This window comes from Pelodiscus sinensis, chromosome 4 (assembly GCF_052426305.1).
Source record: "Pelodiscus sinensis isolate ZL-2025 chromosome 4, ASM5242630v1, whole genome shotgun sequence".
Taxonomy (NCBI): domain Eukaryota; kingdom Metazoa; phylum Chordata; order Testudines; family Trionychidae; genus Pelodiscus; species Pelodiscus sinensis.
In genome coordinates this window covers 7848551-7866580 of record NC_143055.1, presented here as the reverse complement: position 1 = coordinate 7866580, position 18030 = coordinate 7848551, and the positions used below count along the sequence as shown (strand labels likewise).

Here is an 18030-nt window from a genome sequence, read left to right as displayed (position 1 = left end):
AGAATAGTTTTTTCATTGGCCCCTTAGTCATTTCCTATATCCTACTAGAACATGTTATTGAAAATGTCCGAAAGAACTGAATTCTGCTCCAAATCTCACAAGTGTAAATCAGGAGTAACTGCATTGAAGTGATGGGGATGACACACGTATAAGTAGGTGTGAGACCAGAATCAGGCCTACAAATGTTCCAAACCACTGCTTTATGTATTAGCCAACAAAGATGTCACATTTCAATTAAGAACAGCCATACATACTGGGTAAGGCCAAAGCTTCATCTTCTCAGTGGCCCGTGCCAGTTGACTCAGAGGGAGTGAACAGAAACTGGTAACCATCAAGTGATCCCTCCACTGTCATACATTTCCAGCCCCTGACAAACACAGGCTAAGGGCACCATTCATGCCCATCCTGGCGAAGAGCCATTGATGGACCTATCCTCCATGAATTTATCTAGCTGCTTTTTTTTTAACCCTGTTAAAGAGGACTATTTAAATTGTTCCACAGGTTGACTGTGCTAGGTGCTAAGGCACAGCTTTCCAGTAGTGCCTTGGATAGCTCTGTATCATCTAATTATTATGCTTCATTGTAATTTAACAATGAGGAGAAGATTAAAAACATGGCAGCCAGTTGGCTTAGAGGGGTCAATTTATGCTGCCTGTTGGCAATGGCAGTGGTAAGTTTAGATCTTTTTAGACCATGATTAATGCCATTCTCCCTCCAAGATCACAGACTGTATGGCCAAAAGACTTTTGTGAATGGTTTGGATCAGGCTGTATGATTGTAAACAATGTGAATAATGCACCTTGACTAATGTGTGGGGGGGATTCATGGAAGAAAACAATGTTTTGTCTCTACTGACCCAGTTCTTCAAACTGGGTCAGTCAGGCAATGTGTGTAATCTGCTGGTGCCAAAGCTATTTCACTGAGCTTTTAGAAGGCATGTTCAGGAGGGAGAGTGGAGGTACCGTGGACGTATTATGTTGTCAAGATGATATGGGAAGTTCTACTTAAAAACAGCTTGTATGACATGACGGTATATTAGTGAAACTCCTTGAATGCTACTATTTTATGCTGTATAATCATGATGACAAAGCTCTTCTCTGCCCCTATATCCAAAAGACCAACAGACAGGAGTCTCATTTATAAAATACTTTGAAATCCTATGGGGCATGAAGTAGTATATGGGAGTGGTGGTATTACAACCAACTTTTCCCACCCTATGACCGCCTCTGCCTTTCTTCTTCTTGTGGATTTCCCTTCACAAACCACCTCTTTCCCTTCTTCTACCACAGTCTACCAGAAGTTATATTGGAAACATTTAGCTCTTTCCTTTCAAACCACAGAAATTGCTGGTGGACATGAGATAATCAAATGCCATAAATTCTTTTCGTTTTGCAGCCTTGTTGTAGAGAAGAAAAAATGTGTTCACTTGTATTATAGCTTAGTAAGTTATTCTTTTTTAGAGCAAACCTCTGGTTACAGTCAGAAGTAAGGGACAAGCTGGAACTCACTCCATCCTTATACCTACTTAATCCCCTGTTCATATTTCCCTTCCTCATACACATGAAGAGCCTTCAGCAGCACTAGGCATTACAGAGGTGGGGAAACCTTTTTGTTTCTATCAGGGGTCACTGGCCCACAGGAAAAAAAATCAGTTGAGAACCACTACCCTGGGGATGGGGTGGAGGAGGCGCTGGCCTTCCCCTAGTGGTTTTCAAACTTTCTCGTAACCCAGTTGATGAAAATTGTTGATGCCTGTGACCCAGCGTAATTGTCTTTTGACTAGCGTGCAGGCTCCAGGGTGGGGCCACAGGGATGAAGGGGTGTGTGTGTGTGTGAGTAAAATAAAGGCTTTGCCTGGGAGTGTGAGGTCTGGGGTGGGGCCATAGATGAGAGGTTTGAGTACAGGCTGGGGGGGGGAGGGAGTAGGGCAGAGGGGTTCAGTATGTGGTGTGGGCTTGTGGCATGGGAGTGCGGTACAGGGGGTGCAGACTATGGGCTGGGGGTGAGGTGTTTAGGGTGCAGGAGGGGTTTCAGGGGCTCAGGGCTGGCCAGGAGATTGTCGGGGCACAGGCTCACCTCTGGCAGCTCCTTGTCAGTAATGCAGTAGGATGGTAAGGCAGGCTTCTTGCCTGTCCTGGCACAGTCGACTGTACTGCACCTTGGAAGTGGCCAGCAACAGGGGGTTGGCTGTGGCTGGAAGTGGAGCGCAGCAGTGGGGAGGGTCAGCAGACTAGGGGACGAGTGGCAGGGAACCTCCCATGGTCCAGCAAATTTCCTCATTCTGGACCAGTCAGGTCCTGAGGGTGCTGCCCCTCAGGACCAGGGGCTGGATGCAGCCCCTAGCTTGCCTTGATCCGGGCCCCTACAGCATTGGGTTGCCCTTGCTGGCACTCTAGCCACTCCTCCTCCCCCCTGCTTCTCACTTGTGTGCAGCCCCCGACTGATTTTTCTGTGGGTCAGTGGCCCCGACCCAAAAAAGGTTCACTACCCCTGCTGTAGTGTGTCAGTCTCTTGGTAAGGTAACTTTTGAGTGCTGTCTGATCAGTTCCAACGTTTCAGGGAATATTCTAGTTCTCAGGCAACAGAAACTGGTTGTGTGTGAGAAATTCATAGAATTGGAAGGGGGAAATAGGAGGGGCAGTCGGGGTGTGCATACAGATTGGCCAGCAGTCTACCAGAATTGGCATCTATCTCCCAGTGCCTATTGTAAGCAATCTGGGAGATTTTAATAGGCTGCCGAAGGTCCAGCTGGCGGTGCAGTGGAACTAAGGCTGGCTTCCTGCCTGCCCTTGCTTCACACACCACCTGGAAGTGGCTGGCTGGCATGTCAGGCTCCTAGGCGGCCAGGGGTCTCTGTGTGCTGCCCTCAACTCCTATGCTTGCTTCACAGCTCTGATTGGCTGGGAACCACAGCTAACGGGAGCTGTGAGGGCAGGACCTGCTGGTCCAGGCAATGCGCAAAGCCCCTGGCTTCTCTGCATTGAAGACAGACATGTTGGCCACCTCTGGGAACTGTGCAGAGCCATGGCAAGCAGGGAGCCTGCCTTAGTCCCACTATGCTACTGACTGAGGTAAGCACTGCCCAGCTGGAGCCTGCATCCCTAACTCCCTCTCATCCCCTGGCAGAGCCCTCGCTCCCTTCTGCCCCAGTCTGGTGAAATTGAGTGAGAGGTGAGTGACAGAGGGGTGGTGGAAGGGATGGGGCAAGATTGGACAAGGGTTTTTTAGGTTTGTGCAGTTAGAAAATGGGCAACGCTAACAGGGCCCTGACATAAAAGGAAAGAGGGCAGGGCAATGCAGACCCCTTTACAGAGGGAGGAGGAGAGAGGATTCACAGCCCCTGGAATGGAAGAGAATTGGAGGGACAACAGTATAGAGTCAGTAGGTTCAGGGTGGTACACCCCGAGCCTCTAGTCTGCAGAGGTGGGTGGTGTGGTGCACCGCTCCTGGCATGGAAGGGATGACCATGGAGGACCCCAGATATGAATGATTGCAGATTATAGAGGCACAGTGCCCTGGTATATGGTGGAGGGCACACAGCCCCCATGCATGGGGGAGAAGAAGTCCCTATGACAGAGAGATTGGAGGGTGGCATACAGGGAACTTGTAGGAGGGAATGGAGGGAAGTAAGGAGCATCTCTGAGTGCAGTGAGCTTAGCCTACACAAGCTGTGAAGTGTGGATTTCTTCATTGTAAATGTTCATAAATAAATCTGAACACAGAAAATGAAGGCATGGTCAAAATAAATCCATCTGAGAATCTCCCGGGAAGCTATTTTTCTGTATATTGCACTGAAACTCTGTACTGCAGAACAAGGGTAATCTACTCAATTTACTGGACTCTGGTTCTTGTGACCTGTACTTTCCAACCCTTTTTGGGGGGTGACAGTGTATATTCTTTTACTGCATTATACCACTGAAGTTTGAAGAGGGTGCCCGTATTCCCCTATTTATTTGTCGATCTCTTCATGAGAACAGTAGGGCCTTTTCTATCTTACAGACTTGTTTGCATCTCCTTATAGCACCATTGCCTAGCTTTTCAAGAAATGTCCTGTGTAGAGAATAGCCTAGTACAGTGTTTCCCAATTTTATTTGGCCATGGAAAGCTTTTCAGAATTTTAAGGAACCCGTAGGTTTGTCAAGGAAAAAAGAGGGGAACCCACCTTTTGCATGAAAATCACATTCCTTCCCCAAGACCTCACCCCTTTGAGGCCCCATCCTCTCTGTTCCCCTCCTCTCCATCACTTGCTATCCCCAGTCCTTATACACTCACTGGGTTGAGACAGGAGGTTCGGGCTCTGGTGTGGGAATGAGGGATTTGGGTGTAGGAAGGGGTGAGAAGTGCAAGTGCAAGCCCTGGGAGGGAATTTGGATGCAGGAGAAGGGGATGCTGGCTCGGGGAGGGAGCTCCAGGCTGGGGAGTGTTGGGCTCAGGTGGAAGGTTGGGGTGCCGAGCAAGTCACAGGCTTGTGGATGTGAGGGTGCAGGAGTTTGGGCTGGATATGTGAGGGGCTCAGGGCAAGGAGGCTGTGAGTATGATGGGCTCAAGACACAGATTTGTGGTGTGAGGATGGTGCAGGAGTGTTGTGGCAGAAGATTGAGGATGTGGGGATGCAGGAGTTTGGGGATGTCAGGCTCAGGACAGGGGGTTCCAGTGAATGATAGGCTAAGATTTGGGGTCGGGTGGTGCAGGAGTGTTATGATGCTGCAGTGAGATGGGGATTTGGCCCCAATTGGGGCCATGTTGGCCAGGCTTCCTTTTTAAATAAAATATGTCAAACTCAAAAGGTTTTAGCATTGTCTTTCTTTATGAGGGGGGTGGGGAACCTGTTTTGAGTCCAGGGTCACTGACCCACAGAAAAGTCAGTTGGGGCCACACAAGTGAGATTCAAAAAAACCCCTCCAAAACCTCCCAAGCGTCACTAATGTGGTCCCAGCTGTGCTGGTGGGGGCAGAGGACAGGATGTTAGTGGGTGCTGGGACTGGGGAGAGGGTGCTGCTGGGTGGCAGGATGCTGGCATAGATGGCGGGGTGCTGGGACAGGATGGTGGGGTCAGGGATACGGTCCTGCTGGGCACTGGGGTGGGTGGCAGGGTTCTGGGACAAGGAACAGGGTGGTGCTGGGTGCTAGGATAGGTGGCAAGATGCTGGGCCAGTGATAGGAGGGTGCTGGGGTGGGTGGCAGGGTGCTGGGGCCAGGGACAGGGTGGTGTTGGGTGCTAAGGTGGGTGGTAGAGTGCTGGGGGCAGGGTGCTGCTGCGTGCTGGGGACAGTGCTGGTGAGGACAGGTTCTTGTGGGGGGGGGGGGTCTGGGCAGGGGACAAGGCAGCTGGGACCAGTACCTGGCAATCCTGCAGCACCTCTGGGTTCCAGGAAGTGTGCTACTGCACTTCCCTTCCCCAAACAGCTGGCGTGCGCGCTGCCTGAACAACAGGGGCTGTTGCACTCCAGCAACTTACTTCCACGATGCCATCCTGTGTGTGGGTCAGACTTTTCTGTGGGGAGTCCCAGGGCAGAGTGCGCTACCTGCACTGTCGGAGCTGCACAGACCCGGGTCTCCTGACCCCCCCCCCCCCACCCCCCCCCTCCCCCGCACAGAAAGGCGGCGGCAGAGGAACTAAGTTACTGGGTGCCACAGCCTCAGCTGTTCAGGCAGTGCACGCTGGCTCCTTTGGGGAGGGGAAGTGCTTCCCTTCCCGCTGTGGGTCAGGTGGGGTCATCCCTGTCCGGCACCCCCTAGTGTGCTGGCTGGGAGCAACTGTTCCCCTCTGCCCCTGCCTCACTATACCTCTGCCTCGCCAGGGAGGAAGGGGAAACAAGTGTTCTGCTGCTTTAAGAAGTTGGCTAACTGGTGTGCTCTCTTAGAGGGGGAGGGGAAGTGCCGGTTCCTCATGGAACCCCTACTTTCGATTCATGGAACCCCAGGGTTCTGCGGCGCACCAGTTGGGAAACACTGGCCTAGTGTATTGTGGTCCTTGTCATGGAGCTGAAGCTTCTCAAACTACTTTACACTCCTTGTGTATTTTGTGTGTATGTGTGCTGGTGAAATATCCCAGTTTTACTTCCTCTGAATTTCTCTATAGCCATAGTATGGATGTTAAATAGCAGTTAGGAAGCTAATTGAGCAGTTGCTGGAATTTCCATTGACTACTTGATTAGTTGATATAGGGGTTCTCTGCGGCTCTGCTTTTTAAACTGCTAGGCTCTTCCTACATTTAACAAGCAGAGGTGCAGTGTTTGGGACCCGGCGCGAGCCGGGACAGCTGAGTCCTGGCTCACACTGTTTCCCATGCTGTACCTCTGCCTCCCCTGTCTCCTGTGGAGATGGTGCTGGGTGGAACCAGCTTTTAAGCTGGCTCCCTCCCCCCCGGCACCGGCTCCTGCTTCTCTCTCTGCTTTCTCCCCCTTCTGTATCCAGAGGCAGAAGGGGGAGGGAAGTGATGAGTCAAGTTGTGACTTGACTACCCCATAAGCTTAAGCTTATTGGGTAGTTGACTAGTTGCTTACATCCCTAATCCATTGAACAGGAACAGCAAGTCAGGTGATTACACAAGTTTGCCCCAATCCCACAATAACCTGCTGCAATATCACTAGCAATTAGAAAAATCAGTCTTAATGACTCAGTTCTTGGCCTTTCTACTAAGAATCCCAGGGAGGAATTGGATTCAGCAAGCATGAGTTCAGTCTCTATTCCCATTGAAGGCTCAGATGGAATTGAGTTCTTTCAGCAGTGTCTGGAAGCATGATTGAGCCCAAGGATGTGAACTGTAGTTCTAAATGGTGATAAGATTCAATCCATATAACCTGCCAAGAAGACTTCATATGGGAAGAGACTTTAGTTGTAACAAAAAACAGGACTCTGTAGCACTTTAAAGACTAACAAGATGGTTTATTAGGTGATGAGCTTTCGTGGGCCAGACCCACTTCCTCAGATCAAATAGTGGAAGAAAATTGGCATGACCATATATACCAAAGGATACAATCAAAAAAAGAACACCTATGAAAAGGACAAATCAAAGTTCAGAATAGAGTGGGGGATGAGGGGAGGAGGTAAATGTCTGTGAGCTAATGATATTAGAGGTGATAATTGGGGAAGCTATCTTTGTAATGGGTAAGATAATTAGCATCTTTGTTGAGACCTAGGTGTAAAGTGTCAAATTTAAGCATGCCACTTTACACCTTTTAAATTTTAGTTGTGATTGTGGTCACTGGCTTTCACCAACTAATTCTTAAATATGATGTCTATAGCAAATGAATGGCCTGTGTAGCATGTCGCTCTATAATTAGAGACAGGCCCAAAGTGAAAAGCTCAATTCATTTTGGGATCAGAACCTCTGCAAAGGGTAGGCAGTGTACTGTTGCAATTCAATCCCATGTCTGCTTTAATAGGAAAGAATTGACCAGGAAAAGCATGCAGAGTAATGGAACCTCTATTTCCTTTACCTCCATTAAGCAAGTTAACCTGAGAAGGAATTACAGGTGTCTCTGTAAGGAAAGTTCCTCTCAGAAAATGATCTGTTATTTCTGTAGGCTCAGGTTTGAAAAACCAGGGCTAACTCTCCTGTATGGTTAAAAGCACAGCAGTTCAGAATCTGGACAATGAAACTTGGCAACATTTTAGCAAGTGAAATCACTTTGCTGTTGTCAAATTGGCAGACTTCAAAAAGATAATCTGGGATAAGTGGAGTTAAAGCCTGTTGGTAATAGATGCATCTTAAACTGGGTCATCTGACACACACTTTTCTCCTCTGTATTTCACATTCACCCGGATATAAAGGGGCCTTTCATGAGTTTTGACTTCTGATTGCCAGACTTGCCTCAGGCTCTGAAGAATAAAGAATCCTTCCCCCCTGCCCCCCTCCGAGCATGCCCATATGATCCTATAGATTGTCCTGAGTAGAGCACAAAGCAGGGGGCAAGGTTTTCCTGGGTAGGAAACAGTTTTTTAAAATCAGCTCCAGAAATTACTACTTTGGAGCATGGGGCCTGGGGCGGGGAAAGGGGGAGAAAATGGTCATTAAAGTATGCAAAATGATGACTGAAGTACAGAACTTAGGTCTTCAAAGAAAATGCCTACATTGCAATTAAAACCCCACAGCTGATCCATGCCACCTAACTCTGGCTTGCGCTACAGGGCTGTTGCATTGCAGTGCAGATATTTGGGGTCAGGCTTTAAGAATTTCTGAGGTGGGAGGTTCCAAGAGCTCGGGCTGCAATCCAAGCCTACACTGCAATTAACAACCCATTAGTCCTAAGCTTCACAAGCCTGAGTCAGTTGGCATGTGCCAGTTGGGCACATCTGTACATTAGACACCCCTAAGGTTCATGTCTCCATGCCTAATTAATACTGGAATTGCTAACCAATAAATACAACTATGATATCATTGGTATTACAGAAACCTGGTGGGATGGGACGCATGATTGGAATATTGGTATGGAAGGGTATGGCTTGCTCAGGAAGGACAGACAGGGAAAAAAGGGAGGAGGGGTTGCCTTGTATATTAAAAATGTACACACTTGGACTGAAGTGGAGATGAACGTAGGAGATAGCTGTGTAGAGAGTCTCTGGGTTAAGCTAAAAGGGGTAAAAAACGAGGGTGATATCATGCTAGGAGTCTACTACAGGCCACCTAGCCAGGTGGAAGAGGTGGATGAGGCCTTTTTTAAACAATTAACAAAACTATCCAAAGCCCAAGATTTGGTGGTGATGGGGGACTTCAACTATCCAGACATATGTTGGGAAACTAACACAGCGAGGCACAGGCTATCCAATAAGTTTCTGGACTGCATTGGAGACAACTTTCTGTTTCAGAAGGTTGAAAAAGCTACCAGAGGAGAAGCTGTTCTGGATTTGGTTTTAACAAATAGGGAGGAACTAGTTGAGAACTTGAAAGTGGAAGACAGTATAGGGGACAGTGATCACGAAATAATAGAGTTCATGATCTTAAGGAAAGGCAGAAGGGAGACCAGCACAATTGAGGTTATGGATTTCAGGAAGGCAGATTTTGATAAGCTCAGAGAACTTGTAGGTAAGGTCCCATGGGAAGCAAGACTGAAGGGAAAAACAACTGAGGAGAGTTGGAAGTATTTCAAAGGGACGTTGTTAAGGGCCCAAAAGCAAACAATTCCGCTGTGTAGGAAAGATAGAAAATATGGCAAAAGACCAGCTTGGCTTAACAAGGAGATCTTGCATGATCTCAAAATAAAAAAGGAGTCATATAAAAAATGGAAACTAGGACAAATAACAAAGGATGAATATAGGCAAGCAACACGGGAATGCAGGGGCAAGATTAGAAAGGCAAAGGCACAAAATGAGATCAAACTAGCTACAGGCATAAAGGGAAACAAGAAGACCTTTTATAAATACATTAAAAGCAAGAGGAAGACCAAGGACAGGGTAGGCCCACTGCTTAGCGAGGAGGGAGAAGCAGTAACAGGGAACTTGGAAATGGCGGAGATGCTCAATGACTTCTTTGTTTCGGTCTTCACCGAGAAGTCTGGAGGTGTGCCTAACATAGTGAATCCAAGCAGAGAGAGGGTAAGTTTAGAAGATAGGATACACAAAGAACAAGTTAAAAATCACTTAGGAAAGTTAGATGTCAGCAAGTCACCAGGTCCTGATGAAATGCATCCCAGGATACTCAAGGAGCTGATAGAGGAGGTATCTGAGCCTTTAGCTATGATCTTTGAAAAATCATGGCAGACAGGGGAGATTCCAGAAGACTGGAAAAGGGCAAATATTGTGCCCATCTATAAAAAGGGGAATAAGAACAACCCAGGAAATTATAGACCGGTCAGTTTAACGTCTGTCCCAGGGAAGATAATGGAGCAGGTAATTAAGGAAATCGTATGCAAACACTTGGAAAGTAATAAAGTGATAGGGAATAGCCAGCATGGGTTTGTGAAGAACAAGTCATGCCAAACTAATCTGATAGCTTTCTTTGATAAGATAACGAGCCTTGTGGATAAGGGAGAAGCGGTGGATGTCATATACCTAGACTTTAGTAAGGCATTTGATACGGTCTCGCATGATATTCTTATTGATAAACTAGGCAAATATAACTTAGATAGGGCCACGATAAGGTGGGTGCATAACTGGCTGGATAACCGTAGTCAGAGAGTTGTTGTTAACGGTTCTAAATCCTGCTGGAAAGGGATAACAAGTGGAGTTCCTCAAGGGTCTGTTTTGGGACCCGTACTATTCAATATCTTCATCAATGATGTAGATATTGGGATAGAGAGTACTCTTATTAAGTTTGCAGATGATACCAAACTGGGTGGGGTTGCGACTTCTTTGGAGGATAGGGACATAATTCAAAATGACCTTAGCAAGTTAGAGAAATGGTCAGAGGTAAACAGGATGAGGTTTAATAAAGAGAAATGCAAAGTGCTCCACTTAGGAAGGAACAATCAGTTCCATACATACAAGATGGGAAGCGACTGTCTAGGAAGGAGCATGGCGGAAAGGGATCTAGGGGTCATAGTGGACCACAAGTTGAATATGAGTCAACAGTGTGATGCTGTTGCAAAAAAAGCAAATATGATTCTAGGTTGTATCAACAGGTGTGTTGTAAGCAAAACTCGTGAAGTCATTCTGCCGCTCTATTCTGCACTAGTTAGGCCTCAGCTGGAGTACTGTGTCCAGTTCTGGGCGCCACATTTCAAGAAAGATGTGGAGAAATTGGAAAGGGTGCAGAGAAGAGCGACAAGAATGATTAAAGGTCTAGAGAACATGACCTATGAAGCCAGGCTTCATGAACTGGGCTTGTTTAGTTTGGAAAAAAGAAGATTAAGGGGGGACATGATAGCGGTTTTCAAATATCTAAAAGGGTGTCACAAGGAGGAAGGCGAAAATTTGTTCCTCTTGGTTTCTGAGGACAGGACAAGGAGTAATGGGCTTAAAGTGCAGCAGGGGAGGTTTAGATTGGACATTAGGAAAAAATTCCTAACTGTCAGGGTGGTCAAATATTGGAATAAATTGCCAAGGGAGGTGGTGGAATCTCCCTCTCTGGAGATATTTAAGAACAGGTTAGATAGACATCTGTCAGGGATGGTGTAGACGGAGCTTGATCCTGCCTTGAGGGCGGGGGGCTGGACTCGATGACCTCTCGAGGTCCCTTCCAGTCCTATTATTCTATGATTCTATGATTCTATGAATGTAAAGACTCTTCTGTGGTGTATCTAAATCCAGCTGACAGAATGGGAAGAACTGGTAGATCATTGAGTCTTTGCTTCAAGGTCACTAGGTTGAATCCCGCCATCTGATCGCCATTTGGTAGTTGTGAAAAGAATTTGGCTCACATGAAAAGATTTCTATATCCAGTTCCTAATAGATCTCTCAAAATCCACCATTGCTACTGGGTTCCTGGTGGCAGTCTTAACAGCTGGCAGGGATTGAATATACTGAAATGCCTTTTCACCCCTAGTATGTGATCATTTGCAGGATGTGTGGAAAAGCCTACACTGCTTTTGCCTGCCTACCTCTTCTGTGCATACAGAACTTCTGTCTCAGGAACTGCCAGTGCTGGCATCTTTCAGTCAATGATGCATTCAGTTTGGAAAATATTATTGCCTTGACTAAGGGCTTATCTACACTAGTATGTTTTGTTGCCAAAAACGCCTTTGGGCGACACAACAGTGAGAGTGTTTACATGGCAATGTAACTTGTCAGGAAAAACACCCATTTTTGGTAACACAAAACTTCCACCTGGAGTGAGACTTTTCTCTTCCCCTTACAGCCGGTGCCTGACTTACGAACGAGTTATGTTCCAATCACTTGGTCATAACTTGATGTGTTTGTAAGTCGGACCCCATTCATTTCAATTTGACCATGCTGTTTGTAAGCGCGGATCGCCGTTCGTAAGTTGGGGCCGTGCTTAATGGGATTGCCATTTGTAAGTCAGGGGCCGGCTGTACTTTGTCAACACAAAGCCAGTGTGGACTCTGCTGTTTTGTTGAGAACTGGCTTCTGCCAATATCCCACAATGCCCTCCCTAATAGCTGTGCTCAGTGTTTTGTGATCTCTGCTGCCCTGCAGGCATGTGCCCCCCCACCCCCCTTTCAAAGCTCCGGGAAGTATCTCAAAGCTCCGGGAAGTATCTGACAGCTGAGTGAGCCGCTCCCTTTGGGGAGCAAACCATTGGAGTACAGTAGTGTCTCGATTATCTGACCTAAACGGGACCAGAGGATGGTCGGATAGCGAAAATGTCTGGTAATATGGAATACTAATAAAAAACATGGGTATAAATGTGTAAACTCAATTTTATTAACATAAGAACATAAGAACGGCTGTACTGGGTCAGACCAAAGGTCCATCTAGCCCAGTATCCTGTCTACCGACAGTGGCCAGCCCCAGGTACCCCAGAGAGGGTGGACCGAAGACAATGATCAAGCGATTTGTCTCCTGCCATCCCTCTCCAGCCTCTGACAAACAGAGGCCAAGGACACCATTTTATCCCCTGGCTAATAGCCTTTTATGGACCTAACCTCCATGAATTTATCCAGCTTCTCTTTAAACTCAATTATAGTCCTAGCCTTCACTGCCTCCTCTGGCAAGGAGTTCCACAGGTTGACAACACACTGTGTGAAGAAGAACTTCCTTTTATTAGTTTTAAACCTGCTACCCATTAATTTCATTTGGTGTCCTCTAGTTCTTCTATTATGGGAACTAATAAATAACTTTTCTTTATCAGCCTTCTCCACACCACTCATGATTTTATAGACCTCTATCATATCCCCCCTCAGTCTCCTCTTTTCTAAACTGAAAAGTCCCAGTCGCTTTAACCTCTCCTCATATGGGACCCGTTCCAAACCCCTAATCATTTTAGTTGCCCTTTTCTGAACCCTTTCCAAGGCCAAAATATCTTTTTTGAGGTGAGGAGACCACATCTGTACACAGTATTCAAGATGTGGGCGTACCATAGTTTTATACAGGGGCAGTAAGATGTTCTGGGTCTTATTTTCTATCCCTTTCCTAATAATTCCTAGCATCCTATTTGCCTTTTTGACCACCGCTGCACACTGTGTGGAAGTTTTCAGAGAACTGTCCACGATAACTCCAAGATCTCTTTCCTGATTTGTCGTAGCCAAATTAGCCCCCATCATACTGTATGTATAGTTGGGGTTATTTTTCCCGATGTGCATTACTTTACACTTATCCACATTAAATTTCATTTGCCATTTTGTTGCCCAATCACTCAGTTTGGTGAGATCTTCTTGGAGTCCCTCACAGTCTGCTTCTGTCTTGACTATCCTAAACAGTTTGGTATCATCTGCAAACTTTACTACGTCACTGCTTACCCCTTTCTCCAGATCATTTATGAATAAGTTGAAAAGGATTGGTCCCAGGACTGACCCTTGGGGTACACCACTAGTTACCCCTCTCCAATCTGAAAATGTACCATTTATTCCTACCCTTTGTTTCCTGTCTTTTAACCAGTTCTCAATCCAAGAAAGGACCTTCCCTCTTATCCCATGGCAATGTAATTTACACAAGAGCCTTTGGTGAGGGACCTTGTCAAAGGGTTTCTGAAAATCCAAGTATACTATATCTACTGGATCCCCCTTGTCCGCATGTTTGTTAACCCCTTCAAAGAACTCTAATAGATTAGTAAGACAGGATTTCCCTTTACAGAAATCATGTTGACTTTTGTCCAACAAATTATGTTCTTCTACATGCTTCACAATTTTATTCTTTACTATTGTTTCGACTAATTTGCCCAGTACTGAAGTTAGACTTACCGGTCTGTAATTGCCAGGATCGCCTCTAGAGCCCTTTTTAAATATTGGTGTCACGTTGGCTACCTTCCAGTCATTAGGTACGGAAGCCGATTTAAGGGATAGGTTACAAACCACAGATAATAGCTCAGCAATTTCCCTTTTAAGTTCTTTTAGAACCCTTGGATGAATGCCATCCGGTCCCGGAGATTTGTTAACATTAAGTTTTTCTATTTGTTCCAAAACCTCCTCTAATGACACTTCAATCCGGGACAGTTCCTCAGATTCATCACCCACAAAGGACGGTGCAGATTCAGGAATCTCCCCAACATACTCAGCCGTGAAGACTGAAGCAAAGAAATCATTTAGTTTCTCCGCAGTGGCTTTATCGTCCTTGATTGCTCCTTTTATAGCTCGGTCATCTAGGGGACCCACAGGCTTTTTAGCAGGCTTCCTGCTTCTAATGTACTTAAAAATCATTTTGTTATTTCTTTTTGAGTTTTTGGCTAGCTGTTTGGCTATTACTAATTCTAATGAAAAAATCAGACAAAAGCACGACTTCACTCGTGTGTTGCATGGGTGAGTGGTGCTGATTGTGATTGGCTGTTATACATGCTGCGTTCTTCTTCATCACATTGGCGGGTGGCACGTGACTGAAGGTGGCACATTGGATAAAACGGAATGTCGGATAAGCTAAGGTCAGAAAATTGAGACTCTTCTGTACTTCTGTTCTGCCCTGCTCTGAGGATACAGCAGAACGCTGCTGCAGGGGGAAGGCTGGAGAGACTGCTATGTTGCTTTGACATTCCTAAGCATGGAGCGTTCACAGAGATAGGAGGGAATCCTAAGAAGCTCTGGGATCAGTTCTGCCTTCCTACAACATTTCGCTGTGGGATACTTACCCACATTGCTTTGCGCTTCTCTGTTGACAGGATGCTAGTAATGTCGGGGGATGCGGATACTCTGTGCTGGCAAACTAGATGCTTTTAAGTGCTGCTCATCCAGTTACTGTGTGGCTCCAGTGTTTTGCAGTGTGACTGCTCTCACACAAGCGAGGCTAACTTGCATGTAGTATCTCAAGCTAACTGTACAGTGAAGAGCCAACCTGAGAACAACTGTGTAAGTGCTTCGTATCCATGCAAAATATTTCCCTTGGTCCCTATACAGCTTTGATTTACCTTTATCCATTCCCTCAATGGACTCGTTAGGATAGAACATGGGTGGGCAATAATTTTAGAAGGTGAACCCCTTCACAAATTTCTAAAGTGGCTGCAGGCCACCCCAGAAGGGGTGGGGCCTCAGGCAGAAGGAATGGGGCCCAGAGACTTCTTGTGCTCCCCACTCGCAGACGCTTATTGGCCTGGAGGTGGAGGGAGCATGTGAAGTCTTTTCCCTCCACCCCAAGCGCCTGGAGAGAACTGCCAGCTCCCCCATCCCCAAGTCTCGATTGGCCTGGGAGTGGGTGGGAGAACAGCAGGGCGGGCTGTGGGCCAGATCAGCTGGCGTGGTGAGCTGGATCCTGCCCTTTTGCCCACTCCTGGAGTAAGGGACTCAGGTGCAGGAAGGCCTGTGAGGGAGTTTGGGTGAAGGAAGCAGTTGACTGTGTTGCCTCTAAGCTGCATGGCAGCACAGCTTCATGGGTGGTTAATCAGCCCCACCCAATCAGTCAGCTCCATGCATGGAGGCCTGAGCCTCTGACTGTGAGGCGTTGATAATCACCTGTGAAGCTGTGCTGCCGTGAATCTTAGAGGGAACACTGGTTGGGACCTGGCATATGGGATTGGGGTTCAGGGGTTTGGGTTGTGACCTAGGGCAGGAGGGGATTGTGATCTGGGGCAGGGGATTGGGATGCTGGGTCTGGGAGGGGATATGGGTGCAGGAGGGAGGCAGAAGGTTTGGCTTATGGGGGATGGGGAGGATAGGAGTGGAGGGGCAGAGGGTTGGTGGAGAGGGAGGGGCTGGGGTGCCAGAGGCAGGCTGTGGCCAGGAGACTTACCAGTGAGACTCCCAGCCAGCAGCCCAGCACGTATCTCAGGCAGGAGCCTGTCCCGCCCCCGCACAGGCTGCAGGGCCATGTGCTCTGTAAATAAGAACCTGAGGGGAGTGGTGCTTCCTGTGCTGCCCGTTTCTCAAACAGGCAGCTTCCATTGGCCAGAAACCAGCCAATGGGATTGTGCTGGGGACAGGAGCAGCTGCAAACCACCATTTCCCACCTCACTTCCAGGCTCACAGTATGTAGAACATAAACAACCGAGCAGCCACATTCTTCCCCTGCCTCCCGTGCTGCTGCTGCCTCTCTATCAGAGCGGTGTAGGGGTGGGGGACAGGTGGGAGCCAGTTTTTAAGGCAACTCTCCTCACATGCTGGCTCTGTGGAGCCGCCTCCTCCCCCACTCTCTTCCTCCCACAGAGGCAGCGAGTAGGGGCAGGTAGGAGCTGGTGCTTGGATTTTTAAACTGGCTCTGTGACAGATTTTGTCCGGGTGTGAGCTCTCACTCCCAGCCGCAGCGATGAGGCCCAGTGAGCCCACCGTCTCGGAGACCCGGGGCACGGCGGCTATAAGAGCACAAGCTCCCAACTCCCCATTCTGGGCTGAGCGGGGCCCAGCGAGCCCACCGTCCGGGCTACCCCACGGCTCTTCCCCCTCCCAGGGGGGTCTATATTCTTTACCCAAGTATCACTGGGGCAGACGCCCCTCCAAAGATTCCTTAGTTTGGTATCAGATCAGTGTGTAAATGGGAAGTAATGAGGGTGGGGGATAGGGGGACCCAGGCCCACCCTCTCCACTGGGTCCCATCCCAGGGCCCTAAGTGTTCAGGTATCACCCTTACCTGGCTGACGGGGTCCCACCCCGTAATATGTCAGCCCACAGGCGCCAAAAGCACTCTGCCCTGGGCTGCTTCCTAGCCTCCCTCAGTCTGTGGATCTCCTGCCCTGGCATCCAGGGACCTACCGCTCCAATGGGGTTCTTGGGCTTCTTGTCGCCACTCTCTGGGTTCTGGTACTTCTGCCTCAAACGCGGGGGAAGGAACCGCTGCTCCACGGTCCTCCTCCTGCTCTCCGGGCGCTTTTTGAAGCCCGCGCCGGGGCTCATTCCACCCTCCTCTGCCCCTCCCCCGATGTCCCAACGCACAAAGCATTGGGTTCCTGGGAACGGGGATGCATCACGGCGTGATGAGGGGGATGAGCGGTAGTCCGCCCCTTGCTGTCGGCCGGCGTTCCCTCCTGGCGCCGGTTCGCCCTGCCCGGTGCGGGGATCAGTGGGGCCAGTGCTCCGGCCGTGCGCTTGCTGCAGTGCGCCTCCTCCCCCTTCTGCTGGGACTGGGGGCGGTGTTCCACCGCGTCTAGTGCAGGCTGCGGCTGGCCCGTCACAGACTCCCCTTGCAGACGGGCTGCTGCCTCCGATACAGAGGCTGCAGCATGGGGTGGCAAGGGCCTCCCTGGGAGTGGGGCTGGGAGCACACTGGCTGCTGGCCCCACCCATGGGAACTATCAAATCACCATGAACCACTAAACTTTGATGCAGTTACACAGTTGTTCAATTAATCACTATCTAATATCCCTAATCCCCACAATAGTAATAACAGACGTGTCCCTGTTAGCATGGGGAGCAGACAGACACTCTCACTGCTCCAGGCAAGTGGCTATCTCTTGAGATCACATAATGCATCAACTTGCAACTCAGGGCTATCAGCTGTGCCTGTTTCCAATTTCTGCCATTGATCAGGGACAAATGCATAAAGATGACAGACAACACATCATGCATGTTCTAGATCCATCAGTGAAGAGGGATGAGATCATTCTCCCTCTGTACCAAAGAAGTAAACAATTGAGCTATGTCTACACTTTCGGCTTCTTGCGCAAGTATGGCTGTTCTTGCGCAAGAATCTGCAGAGCGTCCTCACTGCCTGCCCGCTCTTGCGCAAAGAAATTTACCGTAGACGTGGTAAGAGGGGGCTTCTTGCGCAAGAGCTACGCTCTTTTTTAACAGGTGTAAGCCCTCTTGTGCAGGAGCTCTTGCGCAAGAGGGCAGTGTGGACGCGCGGCAGGGATTTCTTGCGCAAGAAAGCCCTATGGCTAAAATGGCCGTCGGAGCTTTCTTGCGCAAGAGAGCGTCCGCACTGCCATGGGAGCTCTCACGCAAAAGCACAGTGCGCACATGACAGTGTGGACGTTTTCTTTCACAAGACTTCTTGCACAAGAAACCTTGTGCAAGATGTTCTTGTGCAAGAACCCGCGAGTGTAGACATAGCCTTGGTGTATATGCAATTATATCACCATTGCAGTAGCTTATCTTCCAGGAACATAAAACATGA

The 18030-nt window shown here is 48.3% G+C and overlaps 1 protein-coding gene across 5 annotated transcripts in view; it reads left to right on the top strand.

Annotated features, from left to right (window-relative positions):
* PTPRA (protein tyrosine phosphatase receptor type A) overlaps positions 1-18030 on the top strand; it is a 246022-nt gene that overhangs the window by 132960 nt on the left and 95032 nt on the right. The window contains exon 1 of one of the 5 annotated variants that reach the window (XM_075930992.2): positions 3042-3071. The exons of the other annotated variants lie outside the window; for them this stretch is intronic. Within the exon in view, the coding sequence (XP_075787107.1) occupies positions 3057-3071 (15 nt within the window). The 5' untranslated portion in view covers positions 3042-3056. Of the gene's footprint in view, positions 1-3041; positions 3072-18030 lie in introns of those variants that run through there. 5 annotated transcript variants of the gene reach the window in all.